Source organism: Triticum dicoccoides, chromosome 5B (genome assembly GCF_002162155.2).
Source record: "Triticum dicoccoides isolate Atlit2015 ecotype Zavitan chromosome 5B, WEW_v2.0, whole genome shotgun sequence".
Taxonomy (NCBI): Eukaryota; Viridiplantae; Streptophyta; class Magnoliopsida; order Poales; family Poaceae; genus Triticum; species Triticum dicoccoides.
The window spans coordinates 396997336-397020761 of record NC_041389.1 but is presented as its reverse complement, the minus strand read 5'-3'; the positions used below and the strand labels follow the sequence as shown (position 1 = coordinate 397020761).

The window sequence follows — 23426 nt, the reverse complement described above, 5'->3', positions numbered from 1 at the left end:
GGTGTCATCTCTCTTAAACTAACTAGTCAATGTGTACGTGCAATGCATGTTAATTTGGAAGTATATTAAATGCATGCTGATATTAAGTAGGATATTATTTGTGTGTTATTTTATGATTAGCATTATATTTGACATGAATTTAACTGCACGCTAAACTTGTTGAGCGCTCGACATTGAAGCAGTCTAGGTCGTTGGATTAACATGATTTGATGGCCGAGATTAATTGGATCTGCCCCTTTAGGTCTTTTTATATTGGTATAGATGTCAAATAGATGAGCACATGGCTATGGTACGCTGATTACTAATTAGCAACATGTCGCCGCCAAGCTATAAGCTGCCAACAACTAGCAGCAGGTGCACTAATGAGGGGCCGGACCTAAACGCCTCAAATCTATTTACCGTTGTTTGCCACACGCGCCGCTAGTTGTGACTTTGTTGGGGCGCTCCTGCCTGGGTGCAGTGACACCGTGCTGATTTTACTCCAGAGTCAGCATATGGGAGGACAGATAGAACATGGAAGGCCGCCACCGTTTGGGTCCCAGGAAGGCCACCGCCGGTGCATCCTCGGAGTGCACAACTGGTGACTTGCCCAATACAACACAGACCATTGTTGACCCCCTGCCTCAGCTTCACAGAAGCGGTGGAGCCTCCATTCCCTTCCAGCCGAAGCACCCCCTTTGCCGCTCCAATGATCAGCGCACCCGGACATAGAGAAAATACGGGGAAGAATATACTTTTAGGGCTACTGATAGTCCGATGTGCGGGCTGCCGAACATGGGGAAGACAAAGGGAACCGCTGTGGACGACCTTAGACTAGTGTAATTTATCCGTGTCATGGGAATGAAGCTCCGCATTGCCGGCGCTGTTCAAAAAATCTTCCGATTCAGCGATTTATCGTCTGATTTATCGCTACTATTGGGGTGACCGATAAGATTATGCCTTATCTTCACCGTTTATCGTTTGGGCCGATTTATCGTTATGACAAGTGATCTATCGGGAATCTATCGATAAATCTGGACTATTCATAGCACTATGTTTGCAGAAACTATGTTTATTTATCTTTTGTGGACCTTGTTAGGCTATATGTATTGTTGTCCTATTTTGCTTGTCATTATATGAGGATTCAAAGGCTAGGAATCAAGGTAACACTTCTGCCCAATATTATTATGCTATATGTATTGTTTTCCTATTTTGCTTGTCATTATACGAGGTCATCCGGCCCACAGCGTATCCCTTGATCACTTCGAAGCTGCCCTTTAAGAATTCGAAACCACCATGCACTGGCCCCACGGTGGGCGCCAACTATAGTGGAAAGGTCGTGGCAGATGTCCTCGTGAAAGGACTTAGTCATGGAGCCATCACCTCTAGGTTAGCTTAATGGGGTTAAATGGGACAAAGGACACATGCGTTTATACTGGTTCAGCCCCTTGCGGTGAAGGTAAAGGCCTAATCCAGTTTGAGGTGGTATTGCTTATGTCTCGATTACCAGGGAGCGAGTTCGCTTGACCTAGCTTTCGATTTGTTGTCTCTTGTCCTGAACCACCGTCGGGTCGTCCCTTTATATACACAAGTCTACGCCCAGTGGCTCACGGTGTCCTGGTCGGCTCATAGAACGTGTCCGGCTTGGTGACTATCTTTACATGCCTTATAGTACAAGTCTTTACATATATGGCGGTTTACCCTTACGGGCCTTAAGTCGCCTTTGGGCCTTGGGCCCTTGACTAAACTGCTATCTACAATGTCTTCGTGGGCTTCATATGATGAATCGCCATAGGTATAATGCGGCCTCTCCTGGGCGGGTCATACCTAATAGTTATATCCCCAACAGTTATCCATAGTAGTAGAAGTATTAGTTGGGGAGACAACTTCATGAAGACACGATGATGGAGATCATGGTGTCATGCCGGTGACGAAGGTAATCATGTCGTGCCTCGAAGATGGAGATTAAAGGTGCACGATGATATTGGCCATATCATGTCACTTTATGATTTGCATGTGATGTTTGTCATGTTCACATCTTATTTGCTTAGAATGACAGTATCATAAATAAGATGATCCCAGACCAAAATTTCAAGAAAGTGTTCCACTAACTGTGCACTGTTGCAAAGGTTCGTTGTTTTGAAGCACCACGTGATGATCTGGTGTGATAGATTCTAATGTTCACATACAATGGGTGTAGGCCAGATTTACACACGCGAAACACTTAGGTAGACTTGACGAGCCTAGCATGTACAGACATGGCCTCGGAACACGAGAGACGGAAAGGTCGAACATGAGTCATATGTTAGATGCGATCAACATGGAGATGTTCATCGTTGATGACTGGTCCATCTCACGTGATGATCGGACACGGCCTAGTCGATTCGGATCATGTATCACTTAGATGACTAGAGGGATATCTATCTAAGTGGGAGTTCATTAAATAATTTGATGAGATGAACTTAATTATCATGAACATGGTCAAAAGGGCTTTGCAAATTATGTCTTAGATTGCACTTTAGTTCTATTGTTTTAGATACATTCCTAGAGAAAATTTAGTTGAAAGTTGATAGTAGCAATTATGCGGACTGGGTCCGTAAACTGAGGATTGTCCTCGTAGCTGTGCAGAAGGCTTATGTCCTTAATGTACCGCTCGGTGTGCTGAACCTCAAGCGTCATTTGTGGATGTTGTGAACATCTGACATACACATTTTGATGACGACGTGATAGTTCAGTAATGTTAAATGGTTTAGAATTGAGGCACTGAAGACAATTTTTGAAATGTTGCGGAACATATGAGATGTTCCAAGGGCTGAAATTGGGATTTCAGGCTCGTGCCCACGTCAAGAGGTATGAGACCTCCGATGAGTTTCTTAGCCTGCAAACTAAGGGAGAAAAGCTCAATTGTTGAGCATGTGTTTAGATTGTCTGAGTACTACAATCACTTGAATCGAGTGGGAGTTAATCTTCCAGATGAGATAGTGATGTTTCTCCAAAGTCACTAACACCAAGCTACTAGAGCTTCGTGACGAACTATAACATATCAAGGATAGATATGATGATCCTTGAGCTATTCACAATGTTTGACACCGCAAAAGTAGAAATCAAGAAGGATCATCAATTGTTGATGGTTAGTGAAACCACTAGTTTCAAGAAGGGCAAGGGCAAGAAGGGATACTTCATGAAACGGCAAATCCGTTGTTGCTCTAGTGAAGAAACCCAAGGCTGAACCCAAACCCGAGACTAAGTGCTTCTTTAACAAGGGGAACAGTCACTAAAGCAAAACTACCCTAGATACTTGGTAGATGAGAAGGCTGGCAAGGTCGACAGAAGTATAATGGATATACATTATATTAATGTGTACTTTACTAGTACTCCTAGTAGCACCAGGGTAATAGATACCGGTTCAGTTGCTAAGTGTTAGTAACTCGAATTAAAAAGGCTATGTAATAAACGGAGACTAGCTAAAGGCGAGGTGACGATATGTGTTGGAAGTGTCTCCAAGGTTAATGTGATCAAACATCGCACGCTCCCTCTACCATCGGGATTGGTGTTAAACCTAAATAATTATTATTTGGTGTTTGCGTTGAGCATAGACATGATTGGATTATGTCTATCGCAATACATTTATTCATTTAAGGAGAATAATGGTTACTCTATTTATTTGAATAGTAACTTCAATGGTCTTGCACCTAAAATGAATGGTTTATTGAATCTCGATCATAGTGATACACATGTTCATGCCAAAAGATATAAGATAGTAATGATATAGTACCACCTACTTGTGGCACTGTCATTTGAGTCATATTGGTATAAAACGCATGAAGAAGCTCCATGTTGATGGGTCTTTGGACTCACTCGTTTTTTTGAAAAGTTTGAGACATGCAAACCATGTCTATTGGTATGTACGCATGAAGAAACTCCATGCAGATGGATCGTTTGGACTCACTTGATTTTGAATCACTTGAGACATGCAAATCATACCACATGGGCAAGATGACTGAAAGGCCTCGTTTTCAGTGAGATGGAACAAGAAAGCAACTTGTTGGAAGAAATACATTTTGATGTGTGCAGTCCAATGAGTGCTGAGGCACGCAGTGGATATCGTTATGTTCTTACTTCACAGATGATTTGAGTAGATGCTAAGTATATTTACTTGATGAAACACAAGTCTGAATTATTGAAAGGTTTAAGTAGTTTCAGAGTGAAGTTGAAGATCGTCGTGACAAGAGGATAAAATGTCTATGGTATGATCATAGAGATGAATATCTGAGTTACAAGTTTGGTACAAAATTAAGACATTGTGGAAATTGTTTCACAACTAATACCGCCTGGAACACCATAGTGTGATGGTGTGTCCGAACATCATAGCTACACCCTATTGGATATGGTGCATACCATGATGTCTCTTACCAAATTACCACTATTGTTTATGGGTTAGGCATTAGAGACAACCGCATTCACTTTAAATTGGGCGCCACGTAATTCCGTTGAGATGACACCATATGAACTATGGTTTAGAGAAACCTAAGCGGTCATTTCTTAAAATATTGGGGATGCGACACTTATGTGAAAAAGTTTCATCCTGATAAGCTTGAATCCAAAGCGGATAAATGCATCTTCATAGGACACCCAAAACAGTTGGGCATACCTCCTATCTCAGATCCGGAAGCAAAAGTGATTGTTTTTAGAAACGGGTCCTTTCTCGAGGAAAAGTTTCTCTTGAAAGAATTGAGTGGGAGGATGGTGGATACTTGATGAGGTTATTGAACCATCACTTCAACCAGTGTGTAGCAGGGCACAGGAAGTTGTTCCTGTGGCGCCTACACCAGTTGAAGTGGAAGTTGATGATAGTGGTCATGAAACTTCGGATCAAGTCACTACCAAACCTCGTAGCTCGACAAGGACGCGTACTACTTCAGAGTGGTACGGTAATCCTGTCTTGGAGGTCATGTTGCTAGACAAAAATGAACCTACGAGCTATGGAGAAGCGATGGTGGGCCCGGATTCCGACAAATGGCTCGAGGCGATAAAATCCAAGAGAGGATTCATCTATGAAAACAAAGTGTAGACTTTGGAAGAACTACTTTATGGTCGTAAGGTTGTTGGGTACAGATGGATTTTAAAAGGAAGACGGACAATGATGGTAAGTGTCACCATTAAGAAAGCTCGACTTGTCGCTAAGATGTTTTCCGACAAGTTCAAGGAGTTGACTATAATGAGACTTTCTCACTCGTAGCGATGCTAAGATACGATGAGACTTTCTCACTCATAGCGATGCTAAGAGTCTGTTGGAATTATATTAGCAGTTATTGCATTATTTATGAGATCTTGCAGATAGGATGTCAAAACATTGTTTCCTCAACGATTTTCTTGAGGAAAGGTTGTATGCTATACAACCAGAAGGTTTTGTCAATCCTAAAAGATGCTAACAAGTATGCAAAGCTCCAACAATCCTTCTAAGGACTAGAGTAAGCATCTCGGAGTTGGAATATACGCTTTGATGAGATGATCAAAGATTTTGGATTTATACAAAGTTTATGAGAAACTTGTATTTCCAAAGAAGTGAGTGGGAGCACTATAGAATCTTTATGAGTATATGTTGTTAACATATTGTTGATTGGAAATGATGTAGAATTTCTGGAAAGCATATAGGGTTGTTTGAAAAGTGTTTTTCAATGGAAAACCTAGATTAAGCTACTTGAACATTAAGCATCAAGATCTATAAGGATAGATCAAATCGCTTAATAGTACTTTCAAATGAATACATACTGTGACAAGAATTTGAAGGAGTTCAAAATAAATCGTTAAAGAAGGAGTTCTTGGTTGCGTTATAAGGTTGAGTATTGAGTAAGACTCAAGACCTAACCATGGCAGAGGAGAGAGAAAGGACGAAAGTCGTCCCCTATGCTTAAGACGTAGGCTCTATAGTATGTTGTGCTGTGTACCGCACCTGAAGTGTGCCTTGCCATGAGTCAGTCCAGGGGTACAAGAGAGATCCAGGAATGGATCACTGGACATCGATCAAAGTTATCCATAGTAACTAGTGGACTAAGGAATTTTCTCGATTATGGAGGTGGTAAAAGAGTTCGTCGTAAAGGGTCACATCGATGCAAAATTTGACACTCATCCGGATGACTCTAAGTAGTAAACCGGATTCGTATAGTAGAGAAGTTATTTGGAATAATTCTGAATGGCGCGTGGTAGCTGCATCTACAACATGACATATAGAATTGTAAAGCACACACGGATCTGAAAGGTTCAGGCCCATTGACTAATAACCTCTCTCATAAGCATAACATGATCAAACCCTAGAACTCATTGAGTGTTAATCACATGGCGATGTGAACTAGATTATTGACTCTAGTAAACTCTTTGGGTGTTAGTCACATGACGATGTGAACTAGATTATTGACTCTAGTGCAAGTGGGAGACTGTTGAAAATATGCCCTAGAGGCAATAATAAAATGATTATTATTATATTTCCTTGTTCATGATAATTGTATATTGTTCATGCTATTATTGTGTTAACCGGAAGCCGTAATACATGTGTGAATACATAGACCACAACATGTCCCTAGTAAGCCTCTAGTTGACTAGCTCGTCGATCAATAGATGGTTATGGTTTCCTTACCATGGACATTGTTGTCATTGATAATGAGATCACATCATTAGGAGAATGATGTGATGGACAAGACCCAATCCTAAGCATAGAACAAGATCGTGTAGTTCGTTTGCTAAAGCTTTTCTAATCTCAAGTATCATTTCCTTAGACCATGAGATTATGCAACTCCCAGAGGCCATAGGAATGCTTTGGGTGTATCAAACGTCACAACGTAACTGGGTGACTATAAAGGTGTAGTACAGGTATCTCTGAAAGTGTCTGTTGGGTTGGCACGAATGAGACTGGGATTTGTCACTCCGTATGACGGAGAGGTATCTCTGGGCCCACTCGGTAATGCATCATCATGATGAGCTCAATGTCACTAAGGAGTTAGCCACGGGATCAGGCGTTACGGAACGAGTAAAGAGACTTGTATGGGGATACCGGCGGTCGAATCTCGGGCAAGTAACATACCGGTGGACAAAGGGAATTGTATACGGGGTTGATTGAATCCCAGACATCGTGGTTCATCCAATGAGATCATCGTGGAACATGTGTGAGCCAACATAGGTATCTAGATCCCGCTGTTGGTTATTGGCCGGAGAGATGTCTCGGTCATGTCTGCGTGGTTCCCGAACCCGTAGGGTCTACACACTTAAGGTTTGGTGACACTAGAGTTGTTATGGGAATTGTATGTGGTTGCTGAAGGTTGTTCGGAGTCTCAGATGAGATCCCGGACGTCATGAGGAGTTCCGGAATGGTCCGGAGGTAAAGATTTATATATGGGAAGTCCAGTTTCAGTCACAGCAATGGTTTTGGGGGTTATCGGTATTGTACCGGGAGCACCGAAAGGTGTCCGGGGGTCCACCGGGTGGGGTCACCTGCCCCGGGGGACTTAATGGGCTGAACAAGGGTGGGAACCAGCCCCTTAGTGGGCTGGTGCGCCACCCAAGGGCCCAAGGCGCCTAGGGTTGGAAACCCTAGGGGGTGGGGGCGCCTCCCACCAAACTTGGGGGGCAAGTCCACCCCTTGGCCGCCCCCCCCCCCTTGTAGATAACATCTAAGGGGGCCGGCTCCCTCTCCCCTTCCCCTATAAATAGTGAGTGGTGGGAGGGCTGCCACAACCCCTTCCCTTGGTGCAGCCCCTCCATCCTCCAACACCTCCTCCTCCTCTGTAGTGCTTGACGAAGCCCTGCAGGAGAACCACAAGCTCCACCACCACGCCGTCGTGTTGCCGGAGCTCTCCCTCAACTTCTCCTATCCCCTTGCTGGATAAAGAAGGCAGAGACGTCCCCGGGTTGTACGTGTGTTGAATGCGGAGGTGCCATCCGTTCGGCGCTAGATCGGATCTTCCTTGATTTGAATCACCGCGAGTACGACTCCATCAACCGTGTTCTTGTAATGCTTCCACTTAGCGATCTTCAAGGGTATGAAGATGCACTCCCTCTATCTCGTTGCTAGCATCTCCTAGATTGATCTTGGTGACACGTAGGATTTTTTTAATTATTACTATGTTTCCCAACATTTTTAGCATGTCCAAAGTAGCTCCTTGCTGAATCCGTCCTGAATTGAATCCCCCCTAGGAAAGCGATCAGCCGCCAGATCCGGAGCATGACTATAGACTCCTGCAACATGAGTTCAACTCCTAGTTTTGCGCCACCGAGAAGTACCAAAAGCTGAGTTGTGTGCACGGGAACACCCCCGCTCGACATGTATGCATGGAGGAATTCGACATTGGCAGGTGGTTTCTCAGTTGCCCCTTAGAGGTTAGTGCTAAGTTCATCATTTTAGTTGAGTTAATGCCACCGCTCATCCTGAATACTATTTAACATTGGGAGGGATATGAGGCTCGTGCCTTTGTTAACTGGCTGGATGAAGAATGGCATGGCAAGGCTCGGAGTGTTATCACCAAGCTCCCAGAAGATAACATTAAGTTGAAGAAGAAACTGGCTGATCTGGAATGTACAATTAGTACGATGAGGCAAGAAAGAATCAATCACAGGCAACAGATGAAATCAAGAGACAAGAAGGAACTAGCATGTGTAGTTGTGGTTGTCGCATTAGCCATGTTCTATGCACTGTTTGCAATGATGATTAGGGGTTTTGTTTGGCAGTATTGCTAAAGCACATCTAGATGGGCTCTAAATAATGCACATCTAGGTACTCCTATGCCATTGATGTTACGTGAAGATTCGTGCAGGTATTTTTCTTTGTCTTTTTTCTTTTCCTTTCTAGTTTGATTATTACTGGCTTTATCAATAAGAAGAGCTCAATGTATTGCTTGCCAACTGTCCTACTCCATTTGTACCGTTACCGGTGTATAATCCCAAAACTCGTTCATTGTTTCTGTCCTGAAAAAGGAAACCAGCCAAATAACCAATAGGAGTCCCGCGCAACCCCGAGAATTTGGAGCGACTAGGTACAAATAATTGTGGTTAAATAATACGCCAACCCCCGCTTCAATTGGTAGTTCCTCTTCTCTGCATACCCCACTTAAGTGTCCTCCATCTACATCGTCCCCGGCAGGCTACGCTACACACTAGCACACACTCTGCAACCATGTCAAGAGACAACGAGGATGACTATTCGGCCAGCAACCTAGCGCCCGATGATAGCTCAACATTGGAATCATTCCGCTCGTCTTCCATGAGTCCGGTATCGAGCCTAGACCTTGACTATATCCGGTTCATGGAAGGGACGCCACCTCCAAAGTCGTCAGACGACAACTAGACGGATGATGAGCCGTCGGAGGACGAAGAAGATTGGGACGAGGAGCTGTCGGAGGACGAAGAAGATTGGGACGACGATGAGGAGGAGGAGGAATGGTCGAACAAGGAGGAGGACGATGACGACGGCAACGACGATGACGACGGCGGCGGCGATGAAAAGCCAACGATCAGTGGCAAGAAGCGTCCTTGCCAAGACGATGTCGCGGGGCCATCCAAGAACAACAAGAAGAAGAAGGACTCAATTAAGCAGACTGTATATATCTCTGTTTATCCTGTCAATCTCATTGCAGACGGTTAGTAATATGTATTCAATAGAGATCTTCTACATTATCACCCACAGGATGGTTTGTTGAACTGTGTGCCCTTACAAACACACAATTCACAAAAAAAAGACCGTATGGGCTTTGTATAATGATCGCACACAATTTTGATTACCGACATGTTTGCCGGGTATCACGGACATATTGTTATGCTGAATCGTTTGTGTTCACCTCAATCATCGCAAACGGTTCATTGAAGCGAACTGTATGTTGTATATTGCACACACATTGATATGGCTACCCGTTTCTGTAGTTCTTCCTCATCGCAAATAGATTTCTAAATCAACCATATGCCATGCATCGCACATGCAACTAAAACCTGACCCGTGTTTGATGCATCCATGATCGCAAACGTTTTGGACATTTTTGACGGTTCTCTGACACCACCGTTTGCGATTATTGCATCGCACATAGTTTCTCGAAGGGTCTCTAATCATAGTGTTGCATTAGCAGCATCCTGCAGTAGTGTTAGTACAATCAAAGTAAGGACCTCTACGGTGGTAATTTCCCTAGCTAGACGCCATACTCTCTTAGGTTGTGAAACCAAGGCTATGATCACCAAAGCTGTGGAAATCAAGGCAAATAGAGACCAAAGCTCTGATACCATTTGTAGGATTGAAAGTATGTCTAGAGGGTAGGTGATTAGACTACTTGACCAAATAAACTTAACCTTTTCCCAATTTTAGTTCTTGGTAGATTTTAGCAACTTAGCACAAGTCAAGCAATCTTAACACAAATCAAGCAAGCATGCAAAGAGTATATGGGCAACGAAAAGTAAAGCATGCAACTTGCAAGAAAGTAAATGGGAGGAGTTTGGAGGGAGCAAACGCAATGTTGACACAGAGATTTTTGGTGTGGTTCCGATAGATGGTGTTATCATACATCCACGTGGATGGAGACTTCAACCCACGAAGGGAATGGGTTGCGCGAGTCCACAGAGGGCTCCACCCACGAAGGGTCCACGAAGAAGCAACCTTGTCTATCCCACCATGGCCATCGCCCACGAAGGACTTGCCTCACTAGGGTAGATCTTCACGAAGTAGGCGATCTCCTTGCCCTTAAAAACTTCTTGGTTCAACTCCACAGTCTTGACGGAGGCTCCCAAGTGACACCTAACCAATCTAGGAGACACCACTCTCAAAAAGGTAATAGATGGTGTGTTGATGATGAACTCATTGCTCTTGTGCTTCAAATGATAGTCTCCCCAACACTCAACTCTCTCTCATAGATTTGGCTATGGTGGAAAGATGATTTGAGTGGAAAGCAACTTGGGGAAGGCTAGAGATTAATATTCCTGTGGTTGGAATGGAATATCTTGTTCTCAACACATGAGTAGGTGGTTTTCTCTCAGAAAATGAATGTTGGAAGTGTAGGCACGTTCTGATGGCTCTCTCCACGAATGAAGAATGGGTGGAGGGGTACATATAGCCTCCACACAAAATCTAACCGTTACTCACAGCTTCTCAACTCGGTGAGACCGAATGGTGAAACTCGGTCAGACCATTTTAGGTCAAAATATGAATGTTAGGCTTTTCGGTGGGACCAACATAGTCATCTCAGTGGGACCGATATGCTAGGGTTAGGGCATAACGTAATCTCGGTGTGACCGATTACATAAACTCGGTGGGAACGATTTCAGTAATAGGCACATAGAGGTGGGACCGATTTCAGTAATGGTCACGCAAACTCGGTGGGACGAATCCGCTCACTTTGGTGGGACCAAAGTGTTACGAAGAGGAAACAGTGAATTTCCATTGCAGACTCGGTGGGACCGATTCGCTCATCTCGATTGGACCGAAATGCTACAAAAAGGAAACAATGAGTTTGCAATCCCATCTCGGTGAGACCGAGATCCCTATTGGTGAGATCAAAGTGACTTGGGTTTGTGGAAGTGGCTATGTCAACTTAAACTCGGTGGCGCTGGATAGATCAAATCGGTGGGGCCGAATTTGACTTTTAGGTTTAGGACATATGTGGAAATGAGAAAGTGGTTGAGGGTTTTGAAGCATATAACTAAGCATTTTGAGCAAGTAAGCCATTAAGCAACACCTCATCCCCTTTTAATAGTATTGGCTTTCCTATTGACTCAATGTGATCTTGGATAGCTTAAACGGAAAATGTAGAGTCTTGAGCTTGTTTCCAATATGTGTCCTTAGCATTTTGAGGGGTCCACATCTCTAGTCCATGCCATGCCAATCATTGAATTTTCTGAAATGATCATCTTGAAAGAGCATTAGTTCAATGAACTATATGTTGTTAAGAATTACCAAAACCACCTAGGGATTAGTTCCACTTTCATCTGGCTGTTACTTCATGATAGAGTAAATACGAGAAATTTACTCAAAAGGAAGAGTTTCCATCTGGAATGCTATGAATGTGTGCTATGGAACGATAGAACTGAAGATACCCTAAGACACCTATTCTGGGATTGTGAGTTTGCTCAAAGCTGTTGGCATAGTGTGTTACCGAGGAAACAACTTGGAATATCCTCCTCAGATGATATTCAACTCATCCACCAACTACTTCCTAAAAGTATTGCAATGGAGATCATTATTCAAGGATGTTGGGCCACATGGTGTCAAAGAAATGGAAAAATATTCAGAAAAGAGGCACACAGTGTGAAATGCTGGAAATTCAGGCTAAAAGAGGATTTGAATCTGCTTGTTCACAGAATAAAAGAAAAGTACTTGGGCACTCTGCAAAAGTGGATTAGGGATCATTTGGAATGACACCCGGAACAGTAGCTAATCTTTGTCATAATGTTAGAAAAAACTGGAGTAAGATAAGCCCCTTCGGGCATTTCTTGGTTATATCTTTTGTAAATATTTATTATTAATGAAAATTACCATAGAACAATTGTTCTACAGTTGGTGCTTAAAAAAACCTCATCATGCAGAGCACGGCCATGGCCATGATACATCCATCCACAGCTTCACAAGGTGGCTTAGGTCAGGACGCGACTTTTCCGTACGTACGTAAGGGCTGCTGCGTGACCGGGTGTCATCTCTCTTAAACTAACTAGTCAATGTGTACGTGCAATGCATGTTAATTTGGAAGTATATTAAATGCATGCTGATATTAAGTAGGATATTATTTGTGTGTTATTTTATGATTAGCATTATATTTGACATGAATTTAACTGCACGCTAAACTTGTTGAGCGCTCGACATTGAAGCAGTCTAGGTCGTTGGATTAACATGATTTGATGGCCGAGATTAAGTGGATCTGCCCCTTTAGGTCTTTTTATATTGGTATAGATGTCAAATAGATGAGCACATGGCGATGGTATGCTGATTACTAATTAGCAACATGTCGCCGCCAAGCTATAAGCTGCCAACAACTAGCAGCAGGTGCACTAATGAGGGGCCGGACCTAAACGCCTCAAATCTATTTACCGTTGTTTGCCACACGCGCCGCTAGTTGTGACTTTGTTGGGGCGCTCCTGCCTGGGTGCAGTGACACCGTGCTGATTTTACTCCAGAGTCAGCATATGGGAGGACAGATAGAACATGGAAGGCCGCCACCGTTTGGGTCCCAGGAAGGCCACCGCCGGTGCATCCTCGGAGTGCACAACTGGTGACTTGCCCAATACAACACAGACCATTGTTGACCCCCTGCCTCAGCTTCACAGAAGCGGTGGAGCCTCCATTCCCTTCCAGCCGAAGCACCCCCTTTGCCACTCCAATGATCAGCGCACCCGGACATAGAGAAAATACGGGGAAGAATATACTTTTAGGGCTACTGATAGTCCGATGTGCGGGCTGCCGAACATGGGGAAGACAAAGGGAACCGCTGTGGACGACCTTAGACTAGTGTAATTTATCCGTGTCATGGGAATGAAGCTCCGCATTGCCGGCGCTGTTCAAAAAATCTTCCGATTCAGCGATTTATCGTCTGATTTATCGCTACTATTGGGGTGACCGATAAGATTATGCCTTATCTTCACCGTTTATCGTTTGGGCCGATTTATCGTTATGACAAGTGATCTATCGGGAATCTATCGATAAATCTGGACTATTCATAGCACTATGTTTGCAGAAACTATGTTTATTTATCTTTTGTGGACCTTGTTAGGCTATATGTATTGTTGTCCTATTTTGCTTGTCATTATATGAGGATTCAAAGGCTAGGAATCAAGGTAACACTTCTGCCCAATATTATTACGCTATATGTATTGTTGTCCTATTTTGCTTGTCTTTATACGAGGATTCAAAGGGTAGAAATCAAGGTAACACTTCTTCCCAATATAGTTTTGATGTTGAATATGACATATTTTAGTGTTGCAAACCTTGGATTTTCAAAAAAAGACTGATTAATGACCGATAAAATTGAGTAATCAGCCGATTTCCAATTAATCTCTAATTCCCAGCTGAGTGAGGTGCAAACGATAAGCGATATCCTCATAGTTTGTGACGCCCGGATAATTAGACTACAGTAATTCCCTGCTAATGATGCCACGTCACCTCTGTCACTGTAGTTAATCTCGGGTTAGTTCGAAACCTATTCAAATTCAAAATTGAATTATCGACAAAGAACAAAAAATTTCAAATGTTAAAACCAAAATGTTCGGGTTGTGACAAATATTGCCGAGGTAATTATAGTGAAGAACCCATAGTTAAATAAAATACCTAAACGCACTATAGTAGTTAAAACAGCGATGAAACAGTTATTCAAATGCTTTTAAATTAATAAACAATTCCAAAACTATTTTATTTCAGTGCTAAACTGTTTGTGGCAGTGGACTAATTAGTAATACTAATTTAGGTGATCATTTGGTATTTTATAAAACTAAAATAAAAGAAACTTCAAATGGAAACAGTAAAGAAAAGAAATGATAAAAAACAGTAAAACAAAACAATACAAAAAGAAAAAGAGGATAGGAGAGAACCCCTCCCTGCGGGGCCGTGGCCCGGCTGGCCTCCAGGCCGCCCGACCGGCCCACCTGGCCCAACCAGCCGGCCCATCCCCACTCCCTTAACCCCCCTGGCGCCGAAACCCTAGGCACCGACACCCCCACTCCCCCACTCGCTCTCCCCCTCTTCCCCGATTGGATCGGGATCGAGAGGAGGAGGCCGCCGCTCGCAGCCTCACCCTCGTCGCATGCCCGACGTCGTACCTCCCTGGATCTCGCCGCCGGAACGAATCACCGACCCCGCCGCTCGACGCCCTGGTCACCCGGCCACCTCGCCGCCGCCCGGAGCTCTACGGGCCTTGACGATGCCACCTCGTCGTCTACCTCGCCGCCTCGACCTCGTCTTTGCCCGTCGCCACCATGTCCGTCGCCGCCCGAAGCACGACATCGCCAGCGCCTCATCCCCACCGACCTGCTTCCTTCTTCGTCGTCGTCTCCGACCACCACCCCGCGCCCCACTGCCCCGATCCCTGCATCCTGCAGTGAGCCCCGACTCCTCCTCCCCTCCTCTGTCTCACGCTCTCACAGGCGGCCGGGTCGCGCCCTGGCCGCGCGCGGCACTCTGTCCGGCCGCGCCACTTCGCGCGCACCCCCGCTCCGCCTACGCTCGGGGTCGCACCTCCCCCGCATGGCCTCGTTCGCCTCACGCGTCCCCACTGGCCGCTCGTCGGCTCCCCGGACCGCCACCCCGTGTCCGTCCCGCAGCGGCCCTGCTAGTGCGTCGTGCCAGTGCGCCGCTCCGACCCCCTGCGCCGCTGCGGCCGCATGTCGCTGTGGCCGCCGGTGCCCAGCGCCATTTCCTCCCTATCGGCCTAGGCAGGTGCCCAGCGCCCACTCCAGGCGCCCTCTCGCGCCCGTTTCTCCCGACCCGTTAAGGCCCCTAGGCTAATGACAGGGGCCCCGCCCCTAGAATGATTTTGTTAACAAAAAGAGAGAATAAAAAGAATGTTAGAATAAATAAATTATTAATTAATTAATTAATTAATTAATTAATGAGTTAATTAAGTTAATTAATCTTGTTTAATTAATCTAATTAAAATAAATTAACCTAATCACTTAGTTAGTCTAATTAACCGGTTTAGTTAAACCTGAGTCAATGACCACTGGGACCCACGTGCCAGATTGACCAGTCAACCCCACTATTGACTGTTGATGTCATGCTGACGTCATGCTGATGCAATAATACTAATTTTGAATTAATTTATTATTAATAATTTAGAAAATGATTTAAAACTTTAAAAATTAATATAAAATAAACCGTAGCTCGGATGGAAAAACTTTGTACACGAAAGTAGCTCAGAACGACGAGACGAATCCAGATTCGCAGCTTGTTTGTCCTCCACGCGTCCTTAGCATAGAGAACACGCAACTTTCCCCCTCCGGATCACCTGTCCGAAAACGCGAAACGCCAGGGATACTTTCCCAGATGTTTCCCCCTTTCGCCGGTATCACCTACTACCGCGTTAGGGCACACCTAACCCCGCTCATTGTCATGTCATGCATCGTCATGCTTTTGTTTGCATTGTATTTATTGTTTCTTCCCCTCTTCTCTCCGGTAGACTACGAGACCGACGCTGCTGCTGCCCAGTTTGACTACGGAGTTGACGACCCCTCCTTCTTGCCAGAGCAACCAGGAAAGCCCACCCTTTGATCACCAGATATCACCTATTCTTCTCTCTACTGCTTGCATTAGAGTAGGGTAGCATGTTACTGTTCGGTTACTCCTGTTCTGTTGCATAGCCTGTCATTGTTGCTACAGTCATTGATACCTTACCCGCAATCCTAAATGCCTAGTATAGGATGCTAGTTATCATCATTGGCCCTACATTCTTGTCAGTCTGCCTTGCTATACATCGGGTCATGATCACTTAGGAGGTGATTACGGGTATATACTATACATATATACATACTATACAGATGGTGACTAAAGTCGGGTTGGCTCGTTGAGTACCCGCAAGTGATTCGGATATGGGGGCTGGAAGGACAGGTGGCTCCATCCCAGTAGAGGTGGGCCTGGGTTCCCGACGGCCCCCAATTGTTACTATGTGGCGGAGCGATAGGGCAGGTTGAGGCCACCTAGTAGACAGGTGGGCCTGGCCCTGGTCGGCTTTCGCGGTTATTTCATAATAACACGCTTAACGAGATCTTGGTATTTGATCTGTGTCTGGCCACTGGCCTATACGCACTAACCAACTACTCGGGAAAGATATGGGCACTCGATGTCGTGGTATCAGCCGAAGCCTTCGTGACGTCAGCGACTGAGCAGCGCGCGCCGGATTGGACTGTAAGCCTGCTCTTGTATTAAGGGGGCTAGGTCTGCTTCCGGCCACGTACGCAACGTGAAGTTGTGCAATGGGCGATGACCCCAGACCCCTGCGCGCATAGGATTTAGACCGGCGTGCTGACCTCTCTGTTGTGCCTAGGTGGGCTGCAACGTGTTGATCTTCCGAGGCCGGGCATGACCCAGGAAAGTGTGTCCGGCCAAATGGGATCGAGCGTGTTGGGTTATGTGGTGCATCCCTGCAGGGAAGTTGATCTATTCAAATAGCCGTGTCCCTCTGTAAAAGGACGACCCGGAGTTGTACCTTGACCTTATGACAACTAGAACTGGATACTAAATAAAACACACCCAGACAAGTTCCACAGACAACCCGATGATCGCTTTTCCACAGGGCAACGAGGGGAGGATCGCCGGGTAGGATTATGCTATGCGATGCTACTTGGAGGACTTTAATCTACTCTCTTCTACATGCTGCAAGACGGAGGCTGCCAGAAGTGTAGTCTTCGATAGGACAAGCTATCCCCCTCTTATTCTGGCATTCTGCAGTTCAGTCCACCCATATTGCCTCTTTACACATATACCCATGCATAAGTAGTGTAGATCCTTGCTTGCGAGTACTTTGGATGAGTACCCACAGTTACTTTTCTCCCTCTTTTTCCCCTTTCCATTCTACCTGGTTGTCGCAACCAGATGCTGGAGCCCAGGAGCTTGACGGCATTGTTGACGACGACTCATACTACACTGGAGGTGCCTACTTCTACGTGTAGGCCGCTGACGACGACCAGGAGTAGTTTAGGAGGATCCCAGGTAGGAGGCATGCGCCTCTTTCGATCTGTATCCCAGTTTGTGCTAGCCATCTTATGGCAACTTGTTTACTTATGTCTTTACTCAGATATTGTTGCTTCCGCTGACTTGTCTATGATCGAGCACTTGTATTCGAGCCCTCGAGGCCCCTAGCTTGTATTATGATGCTTGTATGACTTATTTATGGTTTAGAGTTGTGTTGTGATATCTTCCCGTGAGTTCCTGATCTTGATCGTACACGTTTGCGTGCATGATTAGTGTACGATTGAATCGGGGGCGTCACATAGTTTTACCCTTTTTAGTTAAAATAAATGTACTAAATGTTTTCTTCCTGTTTGTATGAAATGCGCTGGGTTTGCATGAATTTCATCTGGTTTGTTGAAAAATTGTTTGAAATGTATGCAGGCAGTGTTGAATGGCCGGCTCCGGCATCCATGTCCGTGGACTGGTTCCCGCTGTCCGCGACGAATGCCGGAGAAAATTTGTGGGTCAGCATTAGAGATTGCGTAACCGATGGTCGCCTCAATGCTCACACAATTACAGAGCATTTGAATATGGTCAATCTTAAGACGTCTCTCTTGGCATAAGATGAGAATTTGCTTTCTTTTTCCCTATGCAGGATTTTGCTGAGGCGTGCATGCATGCCAATTTTTTCCGGTACTCGTCTCACTTGGAACAATGGAAAACTATTGGATCAAAATTCTATAAGTGTAAATGAAATAAAAATTGAGCATCCTTTATAACTAGGTGAGGGAGTCCCGGACTAGGGGGTGTCCGGATAGCCGAACTACCATCATCGGCTGGACTCCAAGACTATGAAGATACAAGATTGAAGACTTCGTCCCGTGTCCGGATGGGACTTTCCTTGGCGTGGAAGGCAAGCTTGGCGATACGGATATGTAGATCTCCTACCATTGTAACCGACTCTGTGTAACCCTAGCCCTCTCCGGTGTCTATATAAACCGGATGGCTTTAGTCCATAGGACGAACAACAATCATACCATAGGCTAGCTTCTAGGGTTTAGCCTCCTTGATCTCGTCGTAGATCTACTCTTGTAACCCACATCATCAATATTAATCAAGCAGGACGTAGGGTTTTACCTCCATCAAGAGGGCCCGAACCTGGGTAAAAACATCGTGTCCCTCGTCTCCTGTTACCATCCGCCTAGACGCACAGTTCGGGACCCCCTACCCGAGATCCGCCGGTTTTGACACCGATACTAGGCCATTCACAATATCTTGAATAATCCTTGCGAAAGTCAAAACCGGACTTTTGTCACCTAATTTGCGTCCTGTATTTATCTAACCCCCGTTGTCTCTATCAAGAAGAAAGATGGGCGTAAGCCCCCTGAGGTCTTCCCAAAAACTATAAAGAAGAAAAGAAACACAATCCACATATCTGAAACAAGCTGATGTGACATTCTATCACATCTCTATACTCTGTGCATACCATATTGTCCTACTCACTTCCCTACCTTAGTCTTTTGCGACTCTCTCCCGGTTGCAGCTCGACAACCTTTGTTTCCGCCGCCGCACACTAGTGTACCCGGTAATGAACCCATCGCGCGTGCGGAGCATAATGCCAGCATGGATTGCTGAGTCGGGGTACTTCTGTCGGTGCCTGTCTTGATGGTTCTGGCAACGGTGCTGGTGCTTCTCCTCAACTTCCACCTTCATGTCCACCACCTTGTCCTCCTCCACAATGAGTGTGAACACAAATGGGCCCACAGGATAGAAGTCTTCCATGCCGAGGACGGGCTCGAGGGCCTTGACCACCTCCCTCATGGTGGGCCTAGACTTTGGGTTCTGGCTGAGACACGTGTATGCCACCAGTGCTGCCACCTCGGCGCCTTTGCATGAGTATTGGCACTCGAGAGCTGGGTCCATGACTTTGTACAATCTGTTAGAGTGCTTGAGGTATGGTCTAGCCCAATCCACTAGGTTCTGCTCCCTTATCCGCCGTGAACGATCCACTGATCGCAGCCCAGAGAGAAGCTCCAGGAGCACTACACCAAAACTATATACATCACTCTTGGCGGTCAAGTGGCCCGTCATAATGTATTCTGGCGCGGCATAACCATGAGTCCCCATGACACGTGTTGTCACGTGTGTCTCGTCACCCTGGGGCCCATCTTGGGCCAACCCGAAGTCGGACAACTTGGTGTTGTAATCCTGAAATAGCAAGCGTAGGAACTTTGTAAGGAAAATAGCGCGAAGTGACGTACAAAGACGAATGAGGTGAAGAATCTTCAGAGTTCCAGTCATGTCACAACAAAGTTCAAAAAATACCATCTTGGATGGTTCAACTGGTCAAAAGCTAAATGTTTAAAATCTGTATTCGACATCAAACTATTTTTCGTCTGTCGGACACTTTTGTGGTAATTCCAGTGTATAAGAGGTGTGAAGTTTCTTTGACATCATTTGTTAGTAACCAGTAATACATTTCCCAAATGCAAGGGAAATTTCAAATCTACTTTTTTTCCTTTGCAGAAAGTCTAATGTTACGGGTGACGTACCAAGTCGAGCAAGATGTTGGAGGCCTTGAAGTCGCGGTAGATCACAGGTGGGTCTGCGTCATGGAGAAAGGCAAGGCCCTTGGCCGCGCCGAGAGCGATCTTCATCCTTGTCATCCACGGGAGAGAGCCATTTATGCCTGAAAGGAAATAGGATGTTTGAGGTCAGTCTCCTCCTCCACGTTGACCAAGAGTTAGGCTGGTCATAGTGGGAGTAACATAGGTAGTAACATACATGCCACATAAGACTAGCCACAGTGGGAGTAACTTCAGCAGTAACATCGAGTCCAACTCAACAAATTCGCTTATGTGGCAGTGAGTTAATGAGGAGAGAGGTAGTTATAGTAACTTAGCTAGTTACTGTAACATCACATGTCCCAATGCAATATGAGTCTATAACCTAATAAATGAAGCTTTGCATGTTACCATATTTATGTTACTACCCACTATGAAGGCAGTAACATAGTCTAGGGATATGTGTATGTTACTCGCCATTGTGGCTAGTCTAAGCAAAAAAGATGATGTGTTAGGTAATTAATGAAGAGAGAGTCAAATAGAGTAACATAATATGTTACCATCACATAGCGGTTCCCAATGCAAAATGAGTCTAGAAAGTAATAAATAAGGTGATGCATGACACTACACATATGTTACTACCCACTATAGAGGTAGTAACGTAGACTAGTAACATATGCATGTTACTAGTCTAAGTTACTCCCCACTATGACCAGCCTTAGGCTGGCCATAATGGGGGTAACATAAGTAGTAACATGCACTTGGGACTCACAAACATGCTTATGTGGCAGGTAATTAAAGAAGAAAGATATGGTTATAGTAATATAGGTAGATACCGTAACATAATAAATGTGATGCTACTATGTGTCATGCATGGCAATAAATGAGACCATCTATGATACTAAGGCTGGTCATAGTGGGAGTAACATAGGTAGTAACATAGATGCCACATAAGCAAAAATGATGATGTGGCAAGTAGTTAATGAGGAGAGAGGCAAATAGAGTAACATAATATGTTACCATCACATAGCGGTTTCCAATGCATAATGAGTCTATAAAGTAATAAATGAAGGCAACTATGTTACCACACCTATGACACTACCCACTATGAAGGTAATAACATAGACTAGTAACATATGTATGTTACTAGTCTAAGTTACTCCCCACTATGACCAGCCTAATATATGATATACTATGCATGTTACTAGTCTAAGTTACTTCCCACTATGACCAGCCTTATAACTTTCAAGCACTAGGAAGTTGGTAGGATAAATAATTCTTTAATTCAAAATATCGAAATATCTACAGTTGCTCTGTTTTAAAAAGAGCAAGTGTTGTTCTCTTGGAAGGCAGAGAGCGGCTCAGCCCGGCTCAGCTATCTTCTTGACTTAGAGAAAAGAAACTTCAGGCGCTCGTACCTGCTACCCAGATTTCCAAATTAACACATTTTTTATGTTTCCTCAGAATGATCAATCGACAGCAGCAAGCAGTGAAGAACTCACTCTTGAAGAGGTGCTTCTCCAGGCTCTCGCCGCTCATGAACTCGTAGACCAGCATCCGGTGCTCGTCCTCGTAGCAGTAGCCGATCAATTTCACCAGGTTCTTGTGCCTCAGTTGCCCAAGGAAGAAAACCTCAGCCTGCAACAACAACCCATATAAGCGAGCCATTCATCCACCAGGCTTCGAATTTGATCGTGCCGGCGCGTGCATTGTCAAACTCTGTTTGGCACTCACCAGCCACTCCTTGTGGCCCTGCGTGCCGCAGTCCAGGTCGAGGTACTTGACGGCGACGGCCTGCGCGGCTAGCCCGGGGCGGAGCTTGTCGTCGACGGCGCCCTTGTAGACCGGGCCGAAGCCGCCGCAGCCGAGGTAGTTGGCGCGCGAGAAGCTCCCCGTGGCCTCGCGGAGCTCGGCGTAGGTGAAGGCGTGCAGGTTGGAGCCGGACAGCGTGATGGACAGGTCCTCCGGCGACAGCGTTCCCGACGAGCTGAGGTTCTTGAAGGACATCCTCGAGGACGACCTCGGGCAGCCTTTCACACTCCGCCTGATCCGCCGCTTGCAGGCGTCGTAGTCGTCGTCCGCCACTCTGCTGCCGCTGACGCAGCACGAGAAGGGGTTCCAAGATTGCGCAGCCATGGCAAGAACCGAAAAGTTTTGAAGTACAGTATATATCAATACCGAAGGATCAAGAGAGTTTGCCGCCTCCCGGGAGCTGAGAATGCAGGGGAGCTCTGGGGTGAGGGAGAAGGTCAAGACTCAAGAGAAGGCGGAGAAATCGGCTTGGGTGGATATGGAGGAGTGGCTAGCTGGGCCTTTATATAAGTGTGGGGGTGGCTGCCACACCCACACGGATGGGCTCGTTGTCCGCGCCTCGACACTCCGCCGTAGGACAAAACAGCGGATGATGTGATGGCTGGCGAAACAGGGGGGAAGGGAATGGTGGTGGTTGGTGGCGCACTCCTCCCTCCAACCGGAGTTTCTTCCGGCGAGACGACGTAGGTTGTTTACATTTCATGGAGTTGACTCAAGCCTTGTGGGAACGAACATGGGTGGATGCAGGCGACGGGCATGTCACACCGCGGTTTCATATAGCGGATGGAACCGCGGGTTCGCGTTTATGGTGAAAAGTTGTCCATCCGGGGATGGACCATCGGACGTAGGCTAGGATGATTAAACTGACTATTCAACTTCCTAGGTTAATTTGGTTTGGCAGTAGACGTGGTTTAGTGCTCCTGTGGCCGTGGGTTTCAAAGGTTATGCTGCAGGTGCCTTTAGCGTTTGCAGTTTATTAGTACTAGTTCTCTTTAATTTGCATGGACAGCTATGGTCGAACCTGACATGAATTGAAAAAAAGGCGCCTTTGTAGTTAATCCAGTCATTCTCCGCATGAAAGGAAAATCCATTCACCCTGGGAAATTCTAGTTTGGATGTGATGTTGTGCAAAGCCGTTTTGGTGGAAAGTGGAATGGAATGATCCAAGGACTGGAAGTTTCCAAAATCACAAACGAGGCAGAAGAAGTGGAAGGAATGGTAAGATTCTTTGGCAGATTTTTCTCATAAACACCAAAGTTGTTACCACCTAAATCTTATAAAAAAATAGGTGATTACCCGGTCGAAATTATTTGTTACCCCGTTTTACCGAGTAAACATTATATTAGTCCAAAGCAAAAAAAGAATTTCGCTTACTACTTTCGTATGCAGTACGGATTAATACATTGTCGTTTAGTCTTGAGGTAGAGAAAAGAAAATGTTGGCTTATTTCTCCTCAA

At 45.3% G+C, this 23426-nt stretch overlaps 1 protein-coding gene across 1 annotated transcript; it reads right to left on the bottom strand.

Annotated features, from left to right (window-relative positions):
- Positions 1-18856: 18856 nt before the first annotated feature.
- On the bottom strand, positions 18857-22422 carry LOC119305582 (serine/threonine-protein kinase RIPK-like). Its single transcript, XM_037582068.1, has 4 exons — positions 21892-22422; positions 21660-21795; positions 20146-20282; positions 18857-19801 (listed from the first exon to the last, which is right to left on the bottom strand). The coding sequence occupies exons 1-4, from the start codon at positions 22291-22293 to the stop codon at positions 19106-19108; spliced, it is 1371 nt and encodes a 456-aa protein (XP_037437965.1). The 5' UTR covers positions 22294-22422; the 3' UTR covers positions 18857-19105.
- Positions 22423-23426: the final 1004 nt, after the last annotated feature.

What these genes read in the sequence shown, in the direction of transcription:
- LOC119305582 (XM_037582068.1), bottom strand. Translation starts at nt 22,293, where the DNA reads ATGGCTGCGCAATCTTGGAACCCCTTCTCGTGCTGCGTCAGCGGCAGC. An exon ending in AGGGCCACAAGGAGTGGCTG is followed by an intron (nt 21,796 to 21,891) that starts GTGAGTGCCAAA and finishes TTGTTGTTGCAG; the next exon opens with GCTGAGGTTTTCTTCCTTGG. An exon ending in CCAACATCTTGCTCGACTTG is followed by an intron (nt 19,802 to 20,145) that starts GTACGTCACCCG and finishes TTGCTATTTCAG; the next exon opens with GATTACAACACCAAGTTGTC.